This window comes from Mastomys coucha, unplaced genomic scaffold, assembly GCF_008632895.1.
Source record: "Mastomys coucha isolate ucsf_1 unplaced genomic scaffold, UCSF_Mcou_1 pScaffold20, whole genome shotgun sequence".
NCBI lineage: Eukaryota > Metazoa > Chordata > Mammalia > Rodentia > Muridae > Mastomys > Mastomys coucha.
This window is the reverse complement of record NW_022196903.1, coordinates 105,880,606-105,902,146: the sequence shown is the minus strand read 5'-3', so window position 1 is coordinate 105,902,146 and position 21,541 is coordinate 105,880,606. Positions and strand designations below refer to the sequence as shown.

General features: G+C 47.4%; 1 protein-coding gene and 1 pseudogene across 3 annotated transcripts in view; both read left to right on the top strand.

Moving 5' to 3' along the window:
• The window catches only part of Srgap3 (SLIT-ROBO Rho GTPase activating protein 3), a 229,393-nt gene extending 209,873 nt beyond the window's left edge, over positions 1 to 19,520 (top strand). For all 3 annotated transcript variants that reach the window (XM_031382846.1, XM_031382845.1, XM_031382844.1), the window contains 5 exons: positions 2,143 to 2,222; positions 6,333 to 6,513; positions 7,767 to 7,916; positions 9,977 to 10,304; positions 14,283 to 19,520. In XM_031382846.1, coding sequence (XP_031238706.1) covers positions 2,143 to 2,222; positions 6,333 to 6,513; positions 7,767 to 7,916; positions 9,977 to 10,304; positions 14,283 to 14,696 — 1,153 coding nt within the window. In that variant the 3' untranslated portion in view covers positions 14,697 to 19,520. The remainder of the gene's footprint in view (positions 1 to 2,142; positions 2,223 to 6,332; positions 6,514 to 7,766; positions 7,917 to 9,976; positions 10,305 to 14,282) is intronic.
• LOC116099976 lies at positions 16,034 to 19,525 on the top strand (annotated as a pseudogene).
• Positions 19,526 to 21,541: the final 2,016 nt, after the last annotated feature.

The window sequence follows — 21,541 nt, the reverse complement described above, 5'->3', positions numbered from 1 at the left end:
TTTAGCACATGCTGGTCTTGAACTTGTGATCCTCCTGCCTCAGTAAGCGCTGGCATCATAGACTTGATCTGCCATGCCCAGTGGGAATTTGGGTTTTGATTAAAGTATTCCTGGATGCTTGGATGACTTTTGTCCTCTAGGCTTATTCGGAAAACTGCTTCAAAGCTGAACATTCCTCTCCAAATAGACATGAAGGGCTACAAGGGTAGCTGGTCTCAGTGGTGTCTGCTTGCAGCTCTCTATCCTAAGACTGTACAAGACTCTTAGGCATCTAGAAAGCTCAATTTCTTCACAAAGAGAAGCTAAATACACAAATTACACGTTTGTTAGTACACAATACATACATACCACTTTTACACTTTTCTTCATTTCCTGTGAGGCTGGAGACTTAGTAATTACATGGTCATTTGGAAGGCATTTTCAAAACCGAAATGGGAGGTGAGACTGAAGGTCTCGGTACAGTAAGCAAGACTCATTCACTCAGCATGTCTCCTCCTCCACCGTCCAGAATCCTCCCCGCCTCCCAGAATCCTCTGGGGGACTGGATCACCTGGTGGCAGCGATGGTACCCGAACAGGATCAGCTACAGTGGGAGGAGTTTTGAGAGGTTCCTGTTTCCAAAGGGGTCCCTGAGCCAATCACCAAGAAAGGTCTCCCAAGGAGGTTAGAAAAGATCCATGCCAGCTGCTTAAACTGGAGCCAACTCACAAAGGACTGGGCAAAGAAAGCCCTAGGCCTGGAGCTCTCAGTAGAATGAAAAGTGGCTTGGTTTGTTGACATGGAGCATGTGAGAGGAGGGTGGAGAGGTACAGGCTCCACGGGTCAGCTGAAGGCCAGTTCTGATGTCCTTCATTTGGATCTAATCCTAATGGGAATGGGGAAATTTTCACAATACAGAATACAGTCTATTTCTTTTTGTTCTTTTGAAAACAGAGGCTCATGTAGCCCAGACTGGCCCCAAACTCATTATGTAGCAGAAGCTCACGTGAACATCTGCTCCTCCTGCCTTTACCTGCTGAGAGCTGGAACCACAGGTGTGCACAACCAGGCCAGGTTTGCACAGTGCTGGAGGTGAAAGCCAGGCCTTTGTATATGCCAGACACCACCAGCTGAGCTGCCCAGAGCTCTCTGTTCTTTTCTAAGAGTATCATGGATGTCACCTCCTTTAACAGCCACTCGATCACTCTATGTCAGTCGGTCCCTCTGCTGCCCTCCTCTCAGCTTGTCTCTTTCTAATAAATCATTATTTCCTCTTGTAACTGTTTTGTGCACTGGCCTCAGCGTTTTCTCTCACTAGAATGTGAGCAGGGTGGTGAGGGACCTGGCCCACTTGGTTTGTCATTGTGTCCTTCCTACTTAATATAGTGGTGTATAAACCCAGTCGATATGCTGGTGAAAACTACACACACACACATGCACACATACATACAGGTGCAGACACACATACACACACATGTGTGTGCACTTGCATACATACACTCATGCACACATACACACAGGTAAGGACACACATGCACATACGCATGCGTGGATGTGCGTGCGCACGCGCACACACACAAACACACACACACACACACACACACACACACACACACACACACACGTGCACATACACACTAGGGAGAAAGCCCTGATTTCCAGAAGCTTGCGGTCTATCACTGCCATCTGGATCTCACTGAACACATAAACTACTTTGGCTCACTTCTGCCACTGATCTAGAATACCTGAGTCTGAGTCATCTATAAAAAACTGAAATCTATGTGGCTCAAGGTTCTGAGAAATAAGAGGTATAGCACCTGTGGCGAGGGCCTTCATGCTGCATTGTCGTATGGTAGAAGGCAGAAGGAAAGAAAGTGTGAGAACAAGCAAGATATCTCAGAGAGGTCAGTTGGCTCTCATGATAACTAACCCACCTCTTGAGTGACACCAATCAGTTTCTGTTAACACAGCCCTTGTGGCCTCATCACCTCTACTTAGGTTATACCTCCAAACATGGTGACATTGGGTATGACGTTTCCAATACATGTGGGCCACATACTCAAGCCTATAACAAGCTAGTCAGTTCCATAGCTAGGGGTCACTAAGGGAGTATTCAAGAAAGTCCCCCCCCCAACAGGTTGTCTTCTTTGTGTTTGTTTACAGTGATAGCCCACACAGTGAGCCGGGGACCATTGATGAAGTTGACCATGATAATGGCACAGAACCTCACACCAGTGATGAAGGTGAGTAGCACGGGAAGGTCTAGGCCAAAAACCTCAAAGGCCCTGAGCCGGCCACAGGGCCAACCTCACAGCCTCTCAGCTCTCCAAGCAGCACAGCGTGCCCTTCAGCATGAGGGGGACCCAGGAAAGCCTTCATATATGCCTCAGGTCCCAGCACAGGCCCACATAGATCCTGGTGGGTGTTGTGCATTTACTAATACCATTCCTGGCCTATGTCATCCTCTGTGTGTCTTGCTTGGGTCCCAAGGATCTGCTCTGCACCAGGCCTTTGCTGGGACCGAGGATGTGGTGATGAATGAAGTGAGTCCTCGAGGCATTCTGACTCTCATCAGACTTCAGCAGATTGGCAGTAGCTACTTAACAGACTGACAGTGTGAAATTAAAGGGTGATCTCAAGGGCAGGGCCACCTGCGAATTACCTCAGTAGTGAGGACTGTGGAGAGAAACAGCAGTGCGTGTGTAGAGAGAAGGAGGAAGGGGCCCATCCACCTGATTCCTCCCCTCTACTTGGGCCAGATGAGGAACAGAGTCATGCTGGTTTCCATGGAAATTGAACCACACAGATGCACAATCTGAGTGAAGTGGGCTCAGGCCTCCTTACCCACTAGATAGAGTGGGTAGAGTCTAGGCCAAAACCTCACAGGGGCATATCATGCTTACACAAGCCAGCCACAGGGCCAGTCCCCACAGCCCCTCGGCTCTCCGAGCAGTATAGCATGCCCTTCAGTACCTGAGAGCCTGTGGTACTCAGAGGAATCACTAAGACTATCGCTCGCCTGGAAAAGAAGCAGGATGACACTGTCTTGAGATCTGTTGCCCATTTAAATTTGTCTTTTTAGCATTGAGTTGGAACAGCTCTTTACATACACTAAATATAAGTTCCCTATCTCAAAAAAAGATTTCGGAATGTTTTCTTCCATTACGAGACTTGATTTTTGCATTATAAATGGTGTCCTTTGAAGCACAAAAAGTTTTACATTTTGATGAAGTCCAGTTCATCCAGCTTTTATTTTGTTGCTGCTAGTTTTGACTATATTCAGGAAGAGCCTTGTCTTGCCTTCTTTCTTGCAAGATGTCTTACTTACTTTAAATTATTGTGAAAAGACACCATGACCAAAGCAACGTATAGACGAAAGAGTTTATTTGGGGCTTACAGTGTAAGAGGGTTAGAGTCCAAAGCCTATCCCCAGTGACATACCCTCTACAACAAGGCCATACCAAATCCTTCTCAAACATTTCTACTAACTAGGAACTAAATATTCAAAACAGACAAGCCCATAGAAGCTGTTTTCATCCAAATTGTCATCCAGAGAAACCAGCCAGTATTTTACCACAAGAGAGAATATTAACTGTCAGGGTAATTGTTTTCTTTTTTTTTTGGTGAGTGTCTGTGTGTAAATACATTTTCATGCATATGTGTACTTGTGTCTGGCACACACCTAAAGACATGAAAGGGTTGTTCCATGTCTTCTGTGGTCACTATTTCTTTGAGGCACAATCCCTGAACCTGGGCTAACATTTTCACTTGAACTGGACACCAGTAAGCCTCAGTGACGATTCTGTCTCCATCCCTCTCAGGACTGAGGTCACAGGTGTGTGCCAGATGCCTGGCTTGTCACCCAGATACTGGGATCTGAGCTCTGGACCTCATGATTGTGCAGCAAAAGCTCTTGGTGGCTGAGCCATCTCTCCCAGCCGGCAGTAAGGTCTTCAGAGTTGCATCTGTCATGTCAAGGAAGCTCCCTTCTGTTCCTGTTTTGTGGGATGTTTTGTTAGGAGAAGGTGTTAGGTTTTGCCAAATGCTTTTCTTTATCCATTGCAATGATTACATCATCTGTGCCTTTTTTTTTTACTAGTAAGACAGGATACATTTGTTGAATTTTTAGATGCTAAACAATTTTACATTCCTGGGATAAATTCTTCTCAGGCATGGAGTATGACTCCTTTTACATACCTCTGTACCCAGTTTGCTAATATTTTGTAGAAAAAATTTTCATCCATATTCATAAGTGCTGTCAGCCTGTTGTTTCCTGGTGATGTAGTCCAGGTTTTGTGTTAGATAATACTCGCCTCATGAAATGTGTTGCCAAGTGTCACCCCCCCCTTGTGCTTTTTGGAAGACTCTGTGAATAATTATTATTGTTTAAATGTTCGGTATAGTTCAACAATGAAGCCAAATGGGGCTGGGCACTTCTCTCGAAGTAGTGCTTTGATGGGTGGAGACTCATTCAGGTTTCCTATTCTCTTCATAAAATGTATCCTTGGCATGTGGGCATGCCCATGTATGATGAGCAGGCACATGCATGACGCGGCATGCATGAAGTCGAATGGCATCTTTCTCCTCCATCTTGTTGAGACAGGGTTTCTCTTGTTTCTGTTGCTGCATGTGACAGGCTAGCTGGCCTGGGAGCTTCTAGAAGATTCTCTTGTCTTCCACCCCTTCTCACCACAGGAGTGCAGGAACACAGATTAGCACCACTGTATGCAGCTTTTTCCCCCTACATGGTTTAATGAGGAGAGAACTGAGGTCACCTTATCAGCTTAATATTCTATTTTTTTTAATATTTGTTTATTGGGGGAGAGGTGCCTATGTCATGGTTTGAACTTGTGAGGTTGGAGGACAACGTACCAAATTTGGTTCTCTCCTTCTTCCACGTAAGACTCAGCAATCAAACTCACATTTTGGCCTTGGGAACAAGCCTCCTTTCCTGTTGAGCTATTTCATTGGCCCCAGATATCCTATTTCTCAAGCCTGCTTCAGTAGTCTGCATTTTTTAGAAATATGCTCATTTTATCCAACTTTCTATTTTGTTGATATATAGTTGTTGGTAATGTTTCTTTAGGATACCTCTTTTTCTTTCAAAGTAATAACATTAACGTTCCTCTTTCATTTGTGATCTTACATTTGGTTAGTGTGATTTTTCATTTTTATTTTCTTAGTTTATTTAGCCAGGGATTTGTTAACTTCATTGATCATTTTCAAAACAGCAGCTTGGACTTCGCCTAGCTTCCTTCTCTCTGTCTTATTTAATTCTATGCTAGTCATATTACATCTTTTCCTACTTGTTTGGGTTTAGTTTGTACTTCTAATGTCTTAAAAAAAAATTTTAGATTTTAAATTTAATTTTAGTGTTTTGCCCGCATGTATGCCTATGTACCATGTGCATGCAGTGCCTTAGAGGCCAGAGAGGGTGCTAGATCCTCTGGAACGGGAGCTGACATGTAGGTGCTAGGAATACAACCCAGGACCTCTGAAGAACCACCTGCTTTTAACCACTGAGCCATCTCTCCATCCCCCACACTCCCTGTTCTCTAAGGTGAAGGTGGGGGTTACTGATTTAGGATTTTTCTTAGCACAGCCATTTGCAGCTCTAAAGTTCACCTAGGCAGGGCATTAGCTGCATCCATAAGCTTGATTGTACTGTGTTCTTATTTTCATTCACCATTTGGAAGTCTAAGAGCCACTGAAAGCCCGATTGTGTGGCTAGTGTGTGCGAGGCTCTGGGTTCCAGCCCCTGCATGACAAAGGAAAAAGGAAAGAGAGAAGAAAAAGAGAGTCGAGGAAAGTAGCGTGAGTGAACAGAGACGGGAATCTAGTGCCGCAGGCAGGGTGGGGTCTTATGTGTAAAGTGGACCAGGGAGAAAAGAGCCCATGGGAAAGTGGAGATAGAATATATACTGATGTGCAGAAGAAACAGAAATCTCTTACACACACACACACACACACACACACACACACACAATACAGGGTCTCATGTAGCCCAGACTAGCCTTAGATTCCTGTTATCCTACCTCCACCTTCCAAGTGCTTGGATTATAGGTGTGCATAATTTTGACCACACCTGGCCAAACTGGCTTCAGTAATTATGCAACAGAAACAAGGATCTGGCATGCCAGCTCCCTATGGACATCTTAGATTTGTTTATTTATTTAATTTTTTTTGAGATAGGTTATCATTCTGTAATCTGGACTGGTGGCTGACTCTCAGTCTCCCTTCCCTGAGCTCCAGCTCACGATTTCATCAAACCTGCTGCCCATGATGCTCACCAAAGCCAAGGCTGCATGATCCCTCTGACCTCACAGATGCTCTTTCTCTTGTTTTTCTTCCAGAAGTGGAGCAGATTGAAGCTATTGCCAAGTTTGACTATGTGGGAAGGTCCCCTCGTGAACTATCCTTCAAAAAAGGGGCCTCACTACTCCTGTACCACCGTGCCTCAGAGGACTGGTGGGAAGGCCGTCACAATGGTGTAGATGGACTCATCCCTCATCAGTACATAGTTGTACAGGACATGTGAGTGAGAACTGGGACCTTCTGTGAAGAATGAGGGAATAGATTAGTGATGTCTGGAATGGGTAGTGGAAGAGGAATACTGGGAATTTGTTCTTCCAGATTCAATATGTTTGATAATCTCTAAGAACTTTTCCCCCCTAACTTCCTTTAAGTGGACATCCATGGAAGAAATGTGCATGTTGCTCATCCTTCAGATGATGCAGAGATAGTATTAGGTCTGGGGTCATCATCCAAATCCACGAGCCACATCTAGGTTATCACCCACCATGGTCATTAGCATCCCATAGTCTTCTTGTATCCCTCCACTATCCTGAGCTTTTCCTGTGGCCGGGGATCAGATCACTAACCCTAAAGAGGTTCAGTCCTTTCCTCCAGATGTGACCTTCAAAGGGGGTGGAGAAAAAGAAACATTCCTTGTTCTCCTTTAACCAGATGCCATTTTAAATGACTTAAGGAGTTAAAATGCCACACATCCCAAGACTCCAGCACTGTCAGAAAGTTCAAGAAATCAACACTTTGTGTGGGGTTCTCTCATTCCCTTCCAGCATGGACAGGCTCAGCAGAGCTGGCCTGTCTTAGATGCAGCTATGAAGCTAAGCTCCACAGGAAGGGAAACCTAAGCCTATGTTGTGATGCAAGAGACAAAATTCTGAGCTTGAGCAAAGGCCAAGGCCAATTGAATGAGAAAGGGGATGCTGTAACAGTGGACCATCTGGCAGCCCTGGAGTCCACAGACCTCTGACAGCAAGGACAAGTCACTGGAAGGAGGAGGTTATAGAGGGAAACTGACAGGGCGCCCCTAAAAGCATGGGTCACCTCACAAGTATACTGCACCGCAGACAGGAAGATGAGGGACTGAGGTAGCCCTTCCTCCCTGAACTACTTTGCGTGGAGCCGTAGGAAACTCAGCATACAGCACCCTATGCTGGGAGACTTAGCACTTAGTACCCCATGCCCAGCTTGCAGACTCCAACTCCTATTTCTTCAACCTGTCTCCATCATTGAAAGGGTCTAAGAGAACAAGCTAGAAAAGGGGAAAGAAAAGAGATATAGGGGTAGAAGACAAGGGAGCCACCTGCTAGAGAGCCTAGCTATGGGAGCATTATGGTAGGTGTGTGTGGAGGGAAGGTGCTTACCCTGGGCTACTGGTATAGACATAGGTGTGTGCAGACAGCTGTGGAGGAGTTCTGGACATCCTGGGTCTTCCTCAGAGAATGAGAACCACCTCCAACTCATGTCTCTCTCTTCCCCAGGGACGATGCCTTCTCCGATAGCCTGAGCCAAAAGGCTGACAGCGAGGCCAGCAGTGGGCCACTGCTGGATGACAAGGCCTCCTCCAAGAATGACCTCCAGTCCCCCACAGAGCACATCTCTGATTACGGCTTTGGGGGGGTGATGGGCCGGTAGGAAACATGGGTTCATTTTTGTCTCACTAGTACCCATTTGCTTGTTTGTGTCTGAATTGGAAGAAGCAAGAGGGCGGGAAGGGGAGGAGAAGGCTACTACAGCTCCTTGATCCTATGAGCCGAGCCACCGACACTGGGAACAGCTGGGTGGGCTGGCTGGAAGGACCCAAGGATTCTAGGTGTGAGCCACCCAGCTTTGAGGTGTAGTGGAGGGGCATTGAAGAAGGCAAAGGAAGATATATGCTGGGATCATAGAACTTTTTTATTTTAAATAATAATCATAGGTCAGCCTGACCACATAGTAAGAGTGTCTTGAAATTTTAATATAATAGTACTGAGAAAGACAGAGATAGACACACACACACACACACACACACACACACACAGAGAGAGAGAGAGAGAGAGAGAGAGAGAGAGAGAGAGAGAGAGAGAGAGAGAGAGAAATTGGCAAGTGCTTTTCTCCTTCTCTCCAGCAGCTCCTGTACCCTCTTAGCTTTCTGCTGGAGATGATTTGTTATACAACATTTTTAAAAATCTAAAGCTCCCACAAGTCCCCCATCCTTGAAACACACCACTTAAACAGAGAGCTCACACCTCCTTTTGTGCCAGTGAAAGTTGATACCCGACTCCACCCACCCATTTGGTGGGAGCAGATTTGCCAGTTTCTACATAGAGGCTGGGCTGTGTCACATGACCCTTCTACCAGCAGGGCACTGTGCAAGTCATCTTGGGAACAGGAAAAGAGAGAAAGCTAACAGTCTGTCACTCTGCCTCACCCACAACCCCTGTGCCTTCTTAGAATGTCAAGTCTGTGTACCCCCACCCCACCCCACCCCTGCAGCAGAAGGGTCATGTGATCAACTCAGTCTTTTCAGAGATTGGAAGCCACCTGTGTCAGCATACAGTGGGAGCACACTCAAGAATTTATTTTAGCTTTGGACACTGCAGGATGATAGCTAGAATTCATGGAGAAGTCAAAGACTGGGTCTACTGATGAGAACAGCATGGTCTCCTGTTCTAGGAGGACCATACCATCCATCTCCTGCCTCTCTCCCTTCTCCCCTCGCTCATCTTTCTTCTTTTCTTTCTCAAAGTCTCTTCCTCCCCAACACCTATGCTTTGGTCCTATTGGGGCACCCACAGGCTTGCTTAGCTTTGCTGGGGGCAGAGGGCTTGAATTGCCACCAGTCTCATGGGACTTGGTCCATTCCCAGCACCCCATCCCTCCCTCCCCTCATCCCCATCCAGTATTTCCTCCACTCATGAAGGCCTCTATATTTTGGGTGAGTTCCATAGGACAGAGCAATCTTTAAGTTATTTTTAAACCCACTCAAATGTGGGCAGGTGAGAGATGATAGTCCATCGATGTGGCTGATTCACACGATGGACCTGGGAGAATCCAGGAAAGCTGTGGCAGGCATGGGTCAAAGGCTTGTGCCCTCCCACCCCACACCCCTATAAGCAGCTCATATGCTTTTATACCAGTAGAGCACTGGAGGTGGACAAGGTACCCTTAGACACAAGGCACATTTTACAATGATGTATTCGCTCTTCAACAACTTATTTTCCAAGATCTGGGAAAGCTGTATAGACAGCTCTGCTCTGGGGAGGTTGGTGGGTGACAACAGTGAACAGGTGTTTTGTTCTCAGAGGTCCCCTCCTGTGCTTACTGTGGCCTTTTGGTACAGTCAAGCCTCAGAGTTTCAAACCAGCTAGAAGCTGAAAAGCTTCAGACCATATACGACCACAGTATTTCCAGTTTGAAATCTTCCTGCCCCGATCTGACCTTAGAATCTGGTCTGAAGTATTGCTGCGGCCTGCCTGGCTCCCACTCTCTGCATTCCTCCCTGGGCCAGGTTACTCTTCCCCTTTTGAGGAGGTATCAGAAGTCTGAGCGCGCCCTTTATTGCTAGTGTACATTCTGGCTGAATGAGGCTTCACTGTGCTAGCTCCGCTAGATTCCCATGTAGCCGTAGCATGGGGGGTTGGCTGGTGCACTCTGAGACTGGCTAGGGTTGACTTCTGCCCCATGCTTCCTGCCCCTGGCTCCTTTGCAGAGTGCGTCTACGGTCCGACGGAGCAGCCATCCCCAGGCGCCGAAGTGGGGGCGACACACACAGCCCACCCCGGGGCTTGGGTCCCAGCATAGACACACCACCCCGAGCTGCTGCCTGCCCCAGCAGCCCCCACAAAATCCCCCTCAGCCGGGGACGGATTGAGAGCCCTGAGAAGAGGAGGATGGCGACCTTCGGGAGCGCTGGCAGCATCAACTACCCTGACAAGAAGGCGCTGACTGAAGGGCTCTCCATGAGGTCTACTTGCGGCTCCACGAGACACAGCAGCCTAGGGGACCACAAGTCCCTGGAGGCTGAGGCCCTGGCAGAAGTAAGGGCCCCACAGAAGACACTTAGGCCAATGAGCCACTCAGGGGGACAGAGGGAGGGAAGTGCTGAGTGGGGACCACAGTGGCCTTGGTGGGACTTTAGACTGAGTCAGACACAACATTGAGTTGGCTTACTTTCCGTGCCACTAGCTATGGCCCTTGGAAAGACTGGAAGACCCCTAGTGTCCAGGCTGGGTTATGGGGCTGAGGCAACAGCAGCCCTTTCCCCAAGATGCTATGATTGAGTCTGTGTGTCAATGCATGTATCTATCCATGTATACATGCATCCATCCATCCTTTGCTTATTGCTCTATTGATTTATTGATGGATCTTGACTGGGCATCTGTTGTATGACATCCATCACGTACAATGAAGAACAGTGGAGACCAGATGTACTTTGACCCTGCCCATATGAGCTTATAGTTAAAGAGAACTGTCAACCCAAAATAGCAGCTAAGCTGGGCATCTTTAATAAGTGGGGGGAGGGGTTACATCATATTTTGAGAGTCTACAGTTTAGAGGATATGACCCGAGACCCAAGAGATGGGCAGAACTAAATAGCTGAAGCAGAATGGAAGAATTTCTCAGGCTCTTCCAGAGTACTTCCTGGTTTTTTTTTCCTGTTTGATTCCCCCCACCAGATGAAAAGCACCATGCATTGTTTACCAGTTCATGTCACTGGTCATGTCTGGTTTTGACATTGCATTCCCAGAAATCTCCATGGTTATTCCCCTAGCTGTAATTTTGGGCAGTGGTCCATCACACATCTCTCTTGATGTTGTCTCTTATGAGATAAGAGGGCCTAGCAGATCCTGCAGGCTGGGGGGAATCTCTTGTGCTGATAGCCCTAGAGCACCATTTAGAAGGGGTTGAGGTGAGGCCGTGAGCTTCTGAGCACATCCCTACAAGAGTCCAGGAAAGATCCTCAGAGACTACCCTGACTGGGAAACAATGTACCAACAGCTAGAACTGCACACATGGCCTCTCCCTCATATACGGATGCCTACTTCCAGAGAGTTCTTGGGGTCAGTACCTTAGAATGGGCCAAGCAGAGGAGACAGCCAACTTAGCCTTCTATCCTTGAAGGCTAATCTCTTGAGAACCATCACCCTAGCACCTAGAATTTTCTAAAGACTCTCTGCCAGTCACAATGGGGCAGGGACTTCCTAAAGCTGGCTCGGGGCCCTTTACACGGACACTCAAATGCAGTCTGGGGCACTGTGCCTAACACATCAGAGACTGCTATGAGAGGCCAGTGGAGCGAGAGGGGTATTCTGCAGTTAGCATCACTTATGCTATGGTACTCTGACTAAGTAGAAAGGTGTATTGCCAAGACATTTTAGAACTTTGCAATGGTTTGTTGTGCACTGTGGATCTCCAGCAAGAACAGAGTGTATCCTATCACCAAACTCCTTTAGTATTATTTGAGGAGCATTTTGTTAGCCTAATCCGAGAAATACACTTAGCAATCCTATGTGTATTGTCAGTGTGCACGTCCACCCTAACTGGATAGTGCTTTCCACCAGTGGAAGTGAAACTGAAGCTCATGGGAAACTGTGGAAACGAGAAGACGCTGGCCAGCTACACACTTCTTCAACTTCATCTCTGAGTCAAAGGGGAGGTGGTGTGGAGAATCCCAAATAGTAAATGGATTCACCCTAGATTCTCTGGTCTCCAAATGCCCTGAACAATGTATTATGAACGTTCCGGTAACGAGACTGTTATGGACATGGGCAACACTGTCATCTGAAATGGGGAGGAAGTGGCAAACGAGGACTTTCCCAATGGTGTCCCTCAGTCCCCAGTGCCTTCCTGCAGCTTCACCTGGCAGACTCATGCATTCCTCATCAGACTAATGCAAGGCTGCAGCCTAAACCCTTCAGCCCACCTTTCTCTGAGCTTTCTTTCCCATTCACACTCTACCAGGGGTGGGGAGATGAGAAGATGACATGTTAGTTGTTGACACTTTTATCTTTCAGCTCCCATTGCATTAGAGCAAACAGAGGGGACTGTGAGGACAATAGGAGACTAAGTCCCAGAACTGTGGTGGAGGCTGGGATGACCCTGCACAGCATGTGTACAATAGATAGGGAGAAGAACCCTGCCTGCAGAGCCGCTTACAACTGAGCCTCTGGATAAAGAAACTCCCGAAGACTCCATAAAGCTGCCAGCAGAGCATGCAAGGAGTTAAACATAAAGGGGATGCATTAAACTGGTATTAGTCACTAGCAGGGTATAGAAAGCAAATGGGATAGACTGGCACAGTGAGGTGAGCAAGAGGCTTGGAGTCTGGCAGGAAGGAGAATGCCTGCAAATCCAGGAAGGAGAGCATGAAGAACTCCGGTGAATAGAGCCCTCTTTGGTATCTCCAGGCTCCAGCCCCATCTGTCTCCCCAGAGCTATACATTTCTTCCAGGGCTGGCCTCATTCTGCTTAAGAGCCACTATCCCTTAGTAGCCAACATTGCTCAGATTGTACATAGCACCTGCCAAGTGAAGGTTTTAAGACAGGTCCCTTGTGCCCTCCGTGGGTTCTGGGTCAGGTCAGTCTGGATACGGCAGCAGTCCCTTTAAAAGCCCCCATGAACAAGGCCATGAACTCTGATGAGTTGGATGACCACTGTCTGGAAGTTTGCAGAGCTTCCTCCTGTCCATCCTCTCACTGCATCTTCACAGCAGGTTTGGGCTTTCAAGAGATGCACGGAGTACAGCTCAGTGTGACCAGTGTCTGTCTAGCTTGGCCAGCTTCTAGTCAGTGCTGCCTTCAGCCCTGGCCCTGCCCTGGATTGGTAGACAAGGAGCTCGGGTTGACTGGTGTGCCACACCTCTAACTCCTGAGGTAGTCTCTTTTTGATGAGCCTGAAGATATAACTATGTGCCGTTTACATTTTTTCCCCACTTTTTAAACCAGCCACGAGCCTTTTAGATCATAATGCTGGGAGGAAAGTGGTCTTCCTGTCATTTTAGGATGCACGGTGTATGTTCTGTAGATAGTAATTTCCCTTTGGGCAAGGATTTTTTCTTTTTTTTTTTTTAACTTTTAAAACTGGCATACAGTTATATAATTCTGTAGGGCGGAGTGTGAATTCTCACAATATGTGTGTGTTAAAATGTAAGACTTTATTTTTTTTTCCATTTGATCTCATGTATGGGTGTTTTGCCTGCATGGATGTCTATAGACCATGTGTGCACAGGCAGGTGAGGGTGACGGATCCCCGGGATTGGAGGTACAGCACACTGTAAGCCACCGTGTGGGTGTTGGGAATTGAACCTGAGTTCTTTGGAAAGGTAGCCAGTTTTCCTAGCCACTAAGCCATCCTTCTACCTCTAAGATAAAGGACTTGCAAGAAAACAAAACAACGACAATCACAACAAAATGGCTAGGCAGAGACACTGGAGCCAGACTGCCTGGGTTCTGACTTGCATTGTCTTGTTATTGAGCTATGTGACCCTGGGCAAGGTACTTGACTAGTCTGAGCTTCATTTTTCTTATGTGTGTAACAGTTGTCCCTACCTTGTCAGCAAATTATTGAAAGCTTTGGATAAGTGTTCAGCATTAGGTACCACTGCTATGGGGATAGTTATTACAGTTTCTGAGTGCTTGCTATGTGCCCGGTGCCGTGCCCATCTCTTTGCATCAACCCTCTGAGGTAGGTATTTTAATTGTCTGCACTTTACCAGTAAGAATTCTCTGGCTCAGAGAGGTCAGTGCAGTCCCATAGCAGTGGGGTAGCAGAGTCAGTTTTTGACTGATTGTCTGTCTGCCTGCCATAACCTGATCTGCCTTTATGAAGGTGACTTGCTATGCAGGGCAGGTACAGGGAATGCTCATGCTGATTCTCTTGAGTTGGTTACAAGACACCCTTGGGGTGTGATCTCCCTCTGTGCGATAGGCCTTCCAGAAAACGTCCTCTGGAAGGTCTTGAACTGGCTAGCAGTTTTGAAGACACTGTGTTGACCAGAGCCTTCTCTGTCCCCCAGGACATCGAGAAGACCATGAGCACCGCTCTGCATGAGTTGCGGGAACTTGAGAGACAGAACACTGTCAAGCAGGCACCAGATGTGGTGCTGGACACCCTGGAGCCCCTGAAGAATCCACCGGGCCCCATCAGCTCAGAGCCCGCCAGCCCCCTGCACACCATTGTCATCAGAGACCCTGATGCTGCTATGCGCCGAAGCAGCAGCTCATCTACCGAGATGATGACCACCTTCAAGCCAGCCCTGTCGGCTCGCCTGGCTGGTGCCCAGCTGCGTCCACCCCCCATGCGTCCAGTCAGACCTGTGGTCCAGCACCGATCCAGTAGTAGCAGCAGCTCAGGCGTGGGCAGCCCGGCAGTGACACCTACGGAGAAGATGTTCCCTAATAGCTCCTCCGACAAGTCTGGCACCATGTGACCTGCAGGACCGGTGACACCGCCGTGGCCCACTGCAGCACACCATAGGCCTAGGGTGGCCTCAGTGGCTTCCACTTGCTTCCCAGGGATCTCCTGGCCTTAGAGGGCAGATGCTAGAAGGTCAGCCTGGGAGGGTGTATGTCTGTGAAGAGCAGAGGCCCAGGCGTTAGCTGCAACTCCTACTCAGCCATGTGAATGCCACAGACTTCTTGTGGGCAAACAGACATGCCAAGAAGTGCTGGAGCAAGATCAGTCCCAAGGACAGTGTTTCCTAAGATTGAGGCAGATGCTTACCAGCTTCTCATATTGTCACTGGAAAATTATTCTCTCGATATTCTCTACATACGTATATATGTGTGTGTATATAAATACATGCATATATACGCATATGTGTACGTATGTGTCTGTAGGTGTGTGTATATATATATTTATGCATCTATATACATATACTAGAGAGCTGGACATACACACATGCTAACTGTATATAGACGCTCCTTTTTTTTTTTTTCTTTTTATGAAACTTAGATTTACCTCAGACCCATGCCACCAAACATCTCCCACTCTTATTTGGTGGGATTTGCAGGGACTTCTCTGGGAGAACTTAGAGGCCCCACAGTAACTGCGAATGAAGCAATATACCACTAACCTGCAGAGACACAAAACCAGAAACAGTCTCCGGCTGTCTCCAGAAGTCGTGGCCTTCCAGAACAGTCTGCCCCTCAAGGAAGGGTGGGGCAGGCAGTACCCCCAAGCAGGCTGCCCCTAAAGGTGGGGAATCCTTCATAGAAAACCCTTCACCCATCCACCCCCAGAGACCCTGCCCTGTCATCAGGAGGCCAAAGGTCAATTGTACCCCCAAGGGGCACAGGGGAAGTTGGTGTGAAGACCCTTGAGTTTGTATGCTGAGTCAGGATGATGAGATGCTGTGATTGGGGGAAAAAGAACAGGAGGAAACAAACAAAACCCAAAACAGTAGTAGTATGGAGTAGATCAAACCCTAGAAGTGCTATAGGGATAAATCTGTGGTGACTATACAAGTTTTACTTCTCTCATCTTCAAAATATTTAATGGTCTTTTTCCTCCTTGTTCTACGGATTATGCTTTGTCAGATTTGGAACTAAATGGGCAAGGAAGCGTTCAGTCACACCATGTCTGTTAGAGAGCGGTCCACACTCTGCTCCCCGCTGGAGCCTCCGGTGCCCAGTCAGCCCTTGACCTCCATCCTAGGACTGTGCTAGGAAACACCGTAGGCTGGGATCCTATGAAAATGGCAGTGCTCCCCACCTCCCTTCCCTTCCTCTTCTTCCATTCCTTCTAAAGCAGTTAATGTAGACAAACATGGTGGTAGAACAAGGTACGTGATTCTGTAGTGTCGCAACAGCCTTCTGCATGGCTCTTGTTTGATTCTGTTTTACCTGCTTTTTTGTTGTCTCCATTTTCCAGGTACTTCCAGAATTGTTGGGTAATGCGCCACAGGCAAATCTAATCCTAATGGGACCATTTCTACTCTCCCTCTGCATGCCAAACCAAGGATCTTTTCCTCCTCCTCTTCCTCCTCCTCCTCCTCCCCCTCCTCTTTCTCTTCTTCCTCTTCTCTCTCTCTCTCTCTCTCTCTCTCTCTCTCTCTCTCACACACACACACACCACACACACGCACACACACACAAGCACACACACATACATACACACACAAGCACACACACACAAGCACACACACTGGCTGGTTCTCTGCCTACCTCCAAGTTTTACAATCCAAACTCCAGAATCTGAGTCACAGCCTCCACAGGAGCCATGTGACCCATGGCTACACCACTCCTGTCACCTGCAGATGCTTCGAAGTGCCATCCTTGGCATTTCTTCCCTTTGGGCTTGCTCCCACCATCTCTTGGGTCCTCCATTTAAAGGTATCTTGCCCCCTTCCCCAGGGAGGGACCTAGTGAGCCACTGGTCCCTGGGTATGGGGAGGGTCACCCATTCTGCCTTGCCTGTGGGATCAGCACTGAGTACACTGTGGAATCAAGAATGGGCTCTCGAAATGAGAATGTCAGTAAGATGCCCAAGCCATCAAGCCTTCCTTCCCTCTCAACTCCTGCTATCATGGGCCCTCTGTTTTTGAGCACATAAAGATATCTTCATTTTATAGTTGAAGACAGTAAGGCCTGGGGTGGGCTGGGACCTGCACAAGATATGCCAGATGGCCTAGTGGGCTGCATTATGCTCAGGAAGCCTTCATTTCCAGGAATCTGCTATCTCTGCTATGCATCCAGGAGATAAGACTTCTCTTTTGTATCCCAGGGCTATTTCCAGATTTTTAAGTTCACTCACCTCCCAGGCAAAAATGCAATATTCTCTGCCTGGGTACTAGATAGAAGCAAAATTGAGTTTACAAATCTATTACCCAACACACCTATTGCCAGTTAGGCTGTGCGGGCTTGTCTCTGGGTTGACTGATTTCATTTTCCTTACTGCCTCTCCCCCATGTCCCAAGAGCAGAGCCTCAGCTGTTTTCCTTGAGCATCTATCTTTCTCCCATTGGCAAGTGGCTGATGAATTCACATTTAGGGAAGCACACACACAGATGGCAGATGAGTCCCCAACTCTTCCAACCCCCAATCTGAGCTTTGATGCAGAACAAATGGAAAAACACTGACCACCCCCATCCCCAACACACTTCTTCATCTGGTCCCCTTGCATGTCTCAGCCACCCCCAGGTCCCAACTCAATCCCATCGGTGTCTATCTAGTATGAGCATCTTCCTTCAGACTCCTGCCTGTTTTTAGTCCACTATATATTGCTGTATTTGTTAAATGCTGGAAAGTAACTGTTAAAATGTGAAACTGTAATTTTTTTAAAGAAGGCTACAATTACATTATAGCCATTGCCACTCACCAAATCTTTGCACCTAGTAGATAGATCGATGTAAAAACAAATACCAGAAACCTAATTGTACAGTGATTGGGGTGGGGGGTGTAGTAATATAGTTAGTAGTCCTCAATATAGCCAAGTGTACAAGGGGAAGTGGTGTCTACCAATGTTCATCACCATTATTGAAAGCTGTACTGATCAGTTAGTTTATAACGGGCATTTAAAAAAATTTATTTTGGCTTCATGGAATGATTTCTTAACCTCCAACTTACCCCGAGGTCAAGCTTTTTGTCTTTATGTATAACCAGTGTTCAGTCTGTTTTAGGAATGAACCAGCAAGATGTTCATTTAATTAAAACTGACCAAAGACAATTAATTCCTGGTCTAGTTTCCTGGGCACCGTGTGGCCCAGTTGCCACTAAAGACCTTTCTCCGATCAATTTGAGAACAAGCCGAGCTTCCGACCCCACTTGCCCTCCCTGCCCTCCTTCTCTTTTCCTCGTCGAGCTGCTCTGAGCTGTGGGATCCTGTGAACAACTGTCGTCTTTCCTTCTCTTCAGTGCTAACTTTTCACCTTGAAGCGCCTTTTGAACCCCGGACAGAGCACACAACTGGAGGGAATTGTGGGCGTGGGAATTAAGACTAGGGAGTCTTTTTCTCCGAAAAGACTAAACCAGGGGTCAGGAGGGAAATGGATTCCTAAGGAACAGAAAGGTTTATATCCAATGAAGAAATCAAATCGGAGTGGGAAGAGACACAGGGAAATGGAGCCATCCATTGGCTACTGGCTGGAACCAGCAGTTCAGAGATCTGCCTTATAAACACTTAAACTGGTTTGTGGTACACAAAGGGGAGCTGGTGGGAGAGAAGCCTGCACAGAGGGCTCCCTTCGTTGGCATCTCCTGGAGTGCCTTCTTGGGTGCATTCCTTTCTCATTCAGGAGGCATGGATGCAGAGGACACATTGTGACTTGGTACTTGGTCATCGCTGAGTGGCCAGCGTACTTTTGGAACAAGTGCTGGAAAACCCCAAGGACTAACACAATAGTCCTCCCTCTCAGCCTTTCTGTTTCTAACTTCTCATCTTCCAGATGGTTCCACACGAGAGCAAATGCCTCATTCTTCTGAAAAACCAGAAAGGGGTGGAGTGGGGTGTCATTTCTAGCTGCAGTAGTGGGTCCTATCGGACTGGGAGGGAAAGGCGTGACAGGGAGGAAGAGGCAGGAAGAGGGTGAGCCAAGGTATTGCTTAGCTGATTTTCTGCTGTGCAGAGCTAATGCTGACAGTTCGTGTCCACTTCCCTGGTTCTCTGGGGTCTCTTCTCCACTGAGATGAATTCCAAGTGGAGAATTCCACATACTCCAAGCTACCCATGGGAACTGCCAGAAGGGACTTTGCTGTCAGTCTGAGACCTCCTGGCCTCTCTTAAGGTTGACCTGCCAGCATACTCTTGTCCCATCCTTTGGGACTGGCCAAATGGCTATTGCTGTCCTTTGCTGACAACTCCTTTCTGTGCAAACTGTCCCAGGCAAATCACAAAGCTGTTCCTTGAAGTGGAACCGCCAGAGTGCACTTTCCTTCCCTAGATGGAAGTGGGTCGAGGCTAGCTCTGCTACCCAGGCCCTCGTTCCAGGCAGTGTGACTGTTTACATGGTTTGGCAATAGGTTTGCTTCTGATTGCTTCAGAGTGGCTGGTCTGTTTTGTTTGCTTTGCTTTCTTTCTTCCCCCAAATTATGACAGGAAAAAAAAAACAAACCGAAACCACCCTAGGAAATTGCTGGTTGCCTGTCCCCATGTGATGCTAACTGTTGCCCTCTTCTGGGTATCATTTCTCTCTCTCCCTTATGACCAAATGCCCGTCCTATAGAGTGTCTGATTGGATCCTCTGTTGCGTATTCTGATGGTGCCTGCTGGTTTGATGTGGAGCTATCCTGTGAAATAAAACAGCTTAACTTTTTTCTCAAACATGTTTCGTGGTTGTTTGCCAGGGTAATGACACACGGAGGGGAGTGCCCTTCTCCTCCTGAATTCAGGCCACTCTGTCTGTCTACGTCACCATCAGCCTCCCTGCAAGCATACTCTGGTGTTGGCAGTATACCTGATCCCATCGTGAACACGGAGACTGTGTCATTTACTGAACTCTTGTTTCTAGTTGTGGTGTGGCCATAACGAATGCCCTTACCTTTAACCCCTCTGGCTGGAATACAGACACTCAGACACGACCTTTTAATCCCAAACCACGAAAGTTAGTTTGTAGTAGGAAGCACCTGTGTTTGAAAGCGATGTCTAATTGAGTGACAAAGTGACGAATTAGACAAAGTTTTGGCAGACTTGGGTACGCCCAACTTTCCTGAGAAGAGGGAGGAAAGGGACGCTACTTAAGGGAGCAGTGGTCTGCGAACAAAGGTTAGCCGTGGACGTGGAGGAGTGAGGATTTGAACCGCCTGTTTTAACAAGCGTGCACTTTCCATGTGCCTCCTGCCTCCTCTCACTATACATTCATGGCCCCAAGATTGGGTCAGGTGTCCTTACCTAGAAAGTGTCTTTCAGCCACCTACTGCAGTCAAGGAAGACTTTAGAGGCCTGAAGCGCCCTCTGGTGGATCTTCATGTAACAGTCTCTGTGTGTGGGGCTTTTCCACAACCCCAGTGACTACCACACCCACCCAAATCCCACCACTGTGTGGTGACTTCCGCTAAGCCAGGTTCTTCTGCTATGGAACCTTCTAGAAGGCAACATTTTGATACACATTCCACAATCCATTTACCTGTCATAGCAACCATGCTCATCCCAGAACCCCCAAATTAGAAGCCTGTCATCCAACAAGTATCTTTTTATGGGCCTGGCCCCAAGTTAGCTGCTGGGGACACAGATGGATGAGGCCCAGTTTCTATCCTCCAGCTCTGAAGCCACTCACAGCTGGATTGTACAAAATGATCACCAATCAGTTCCAACTCAACAAATAACAGAACTGTGCCTCTAACTTTGACGTACAAAATTTGCACCAAGGGCAAACTTCAGCTGTCCGACTGCTTGACTGGCAAGGACACACGATCTATGGCTGAAATGTTTACTTCAGACTCAAATCTACTTAAGGAATTGGTTTGCGAATGGCAAAACTCTCCAACCCATGCAGCCCTAAGCAAGAGAATGCATTGGCCCCCACATTAGACAACCCAAACTGGGGCTGTCTTCAAGTTTGGAAGGAGGCAGGGAGGAGATAAGCATTGTCTTGTGCTATTCTGAAGTTGTTTCTTTGGACTATTTTTCACCACAACCTGTCTCATATAATGGCTACTCAATGATGCTTAAAGTTTCCACTACCCTCAGCCTCAGGAGAACAAACATCTTGAGACTGATTGTCCATCCTTAAAATTGAGCCAGAGGCCAACCCCTAAAGTAGCTCAAGGGTTGGGCAGACAACTATAAGTAGAAATAGATATAGCCTCCTAGTTACAAGGGGACTGTCATCCCTCTCCAGACTGTATCACCAAAGAACAGCTTCCCATAAGAGATTTGGAGAGGTGATTTACCCTGGAGGTCCATGAGTAATAAGAAATTTCGATGGTTTTCAGTTCCACTGAGTGCGAGGGTAGTACTTATACAGCAGTTACTAACTGCTATCTTACACCATACTCAGTCAAATACACTTTCCCACCTACCAATGATGCCATCCATCAAGTGTGTGCTGTATGCTGAGTGCTCCACATGCCCTGGGTCCAAACGAGTGCCCACCATGGTAGATTCTGTCTCTCTCCTTTACTGGCAGCTCTCTACTAGGATTCCTCAGTATCACTTCTGCTGCCCTGCTTGTTGCAGGACACACCAGTTCCCAGTATTCTGTGATCACCACATGCCTGATTGTTAGGAGGTCTGGTTACTCCGACAACCACTTAAGGAGTTAAGTCTGTCCCAGTTTCTTCTGGGGGGGGGGTAGATCTGTCATTGATTGATTTCCATTGAATGCTGATATTGAGAATA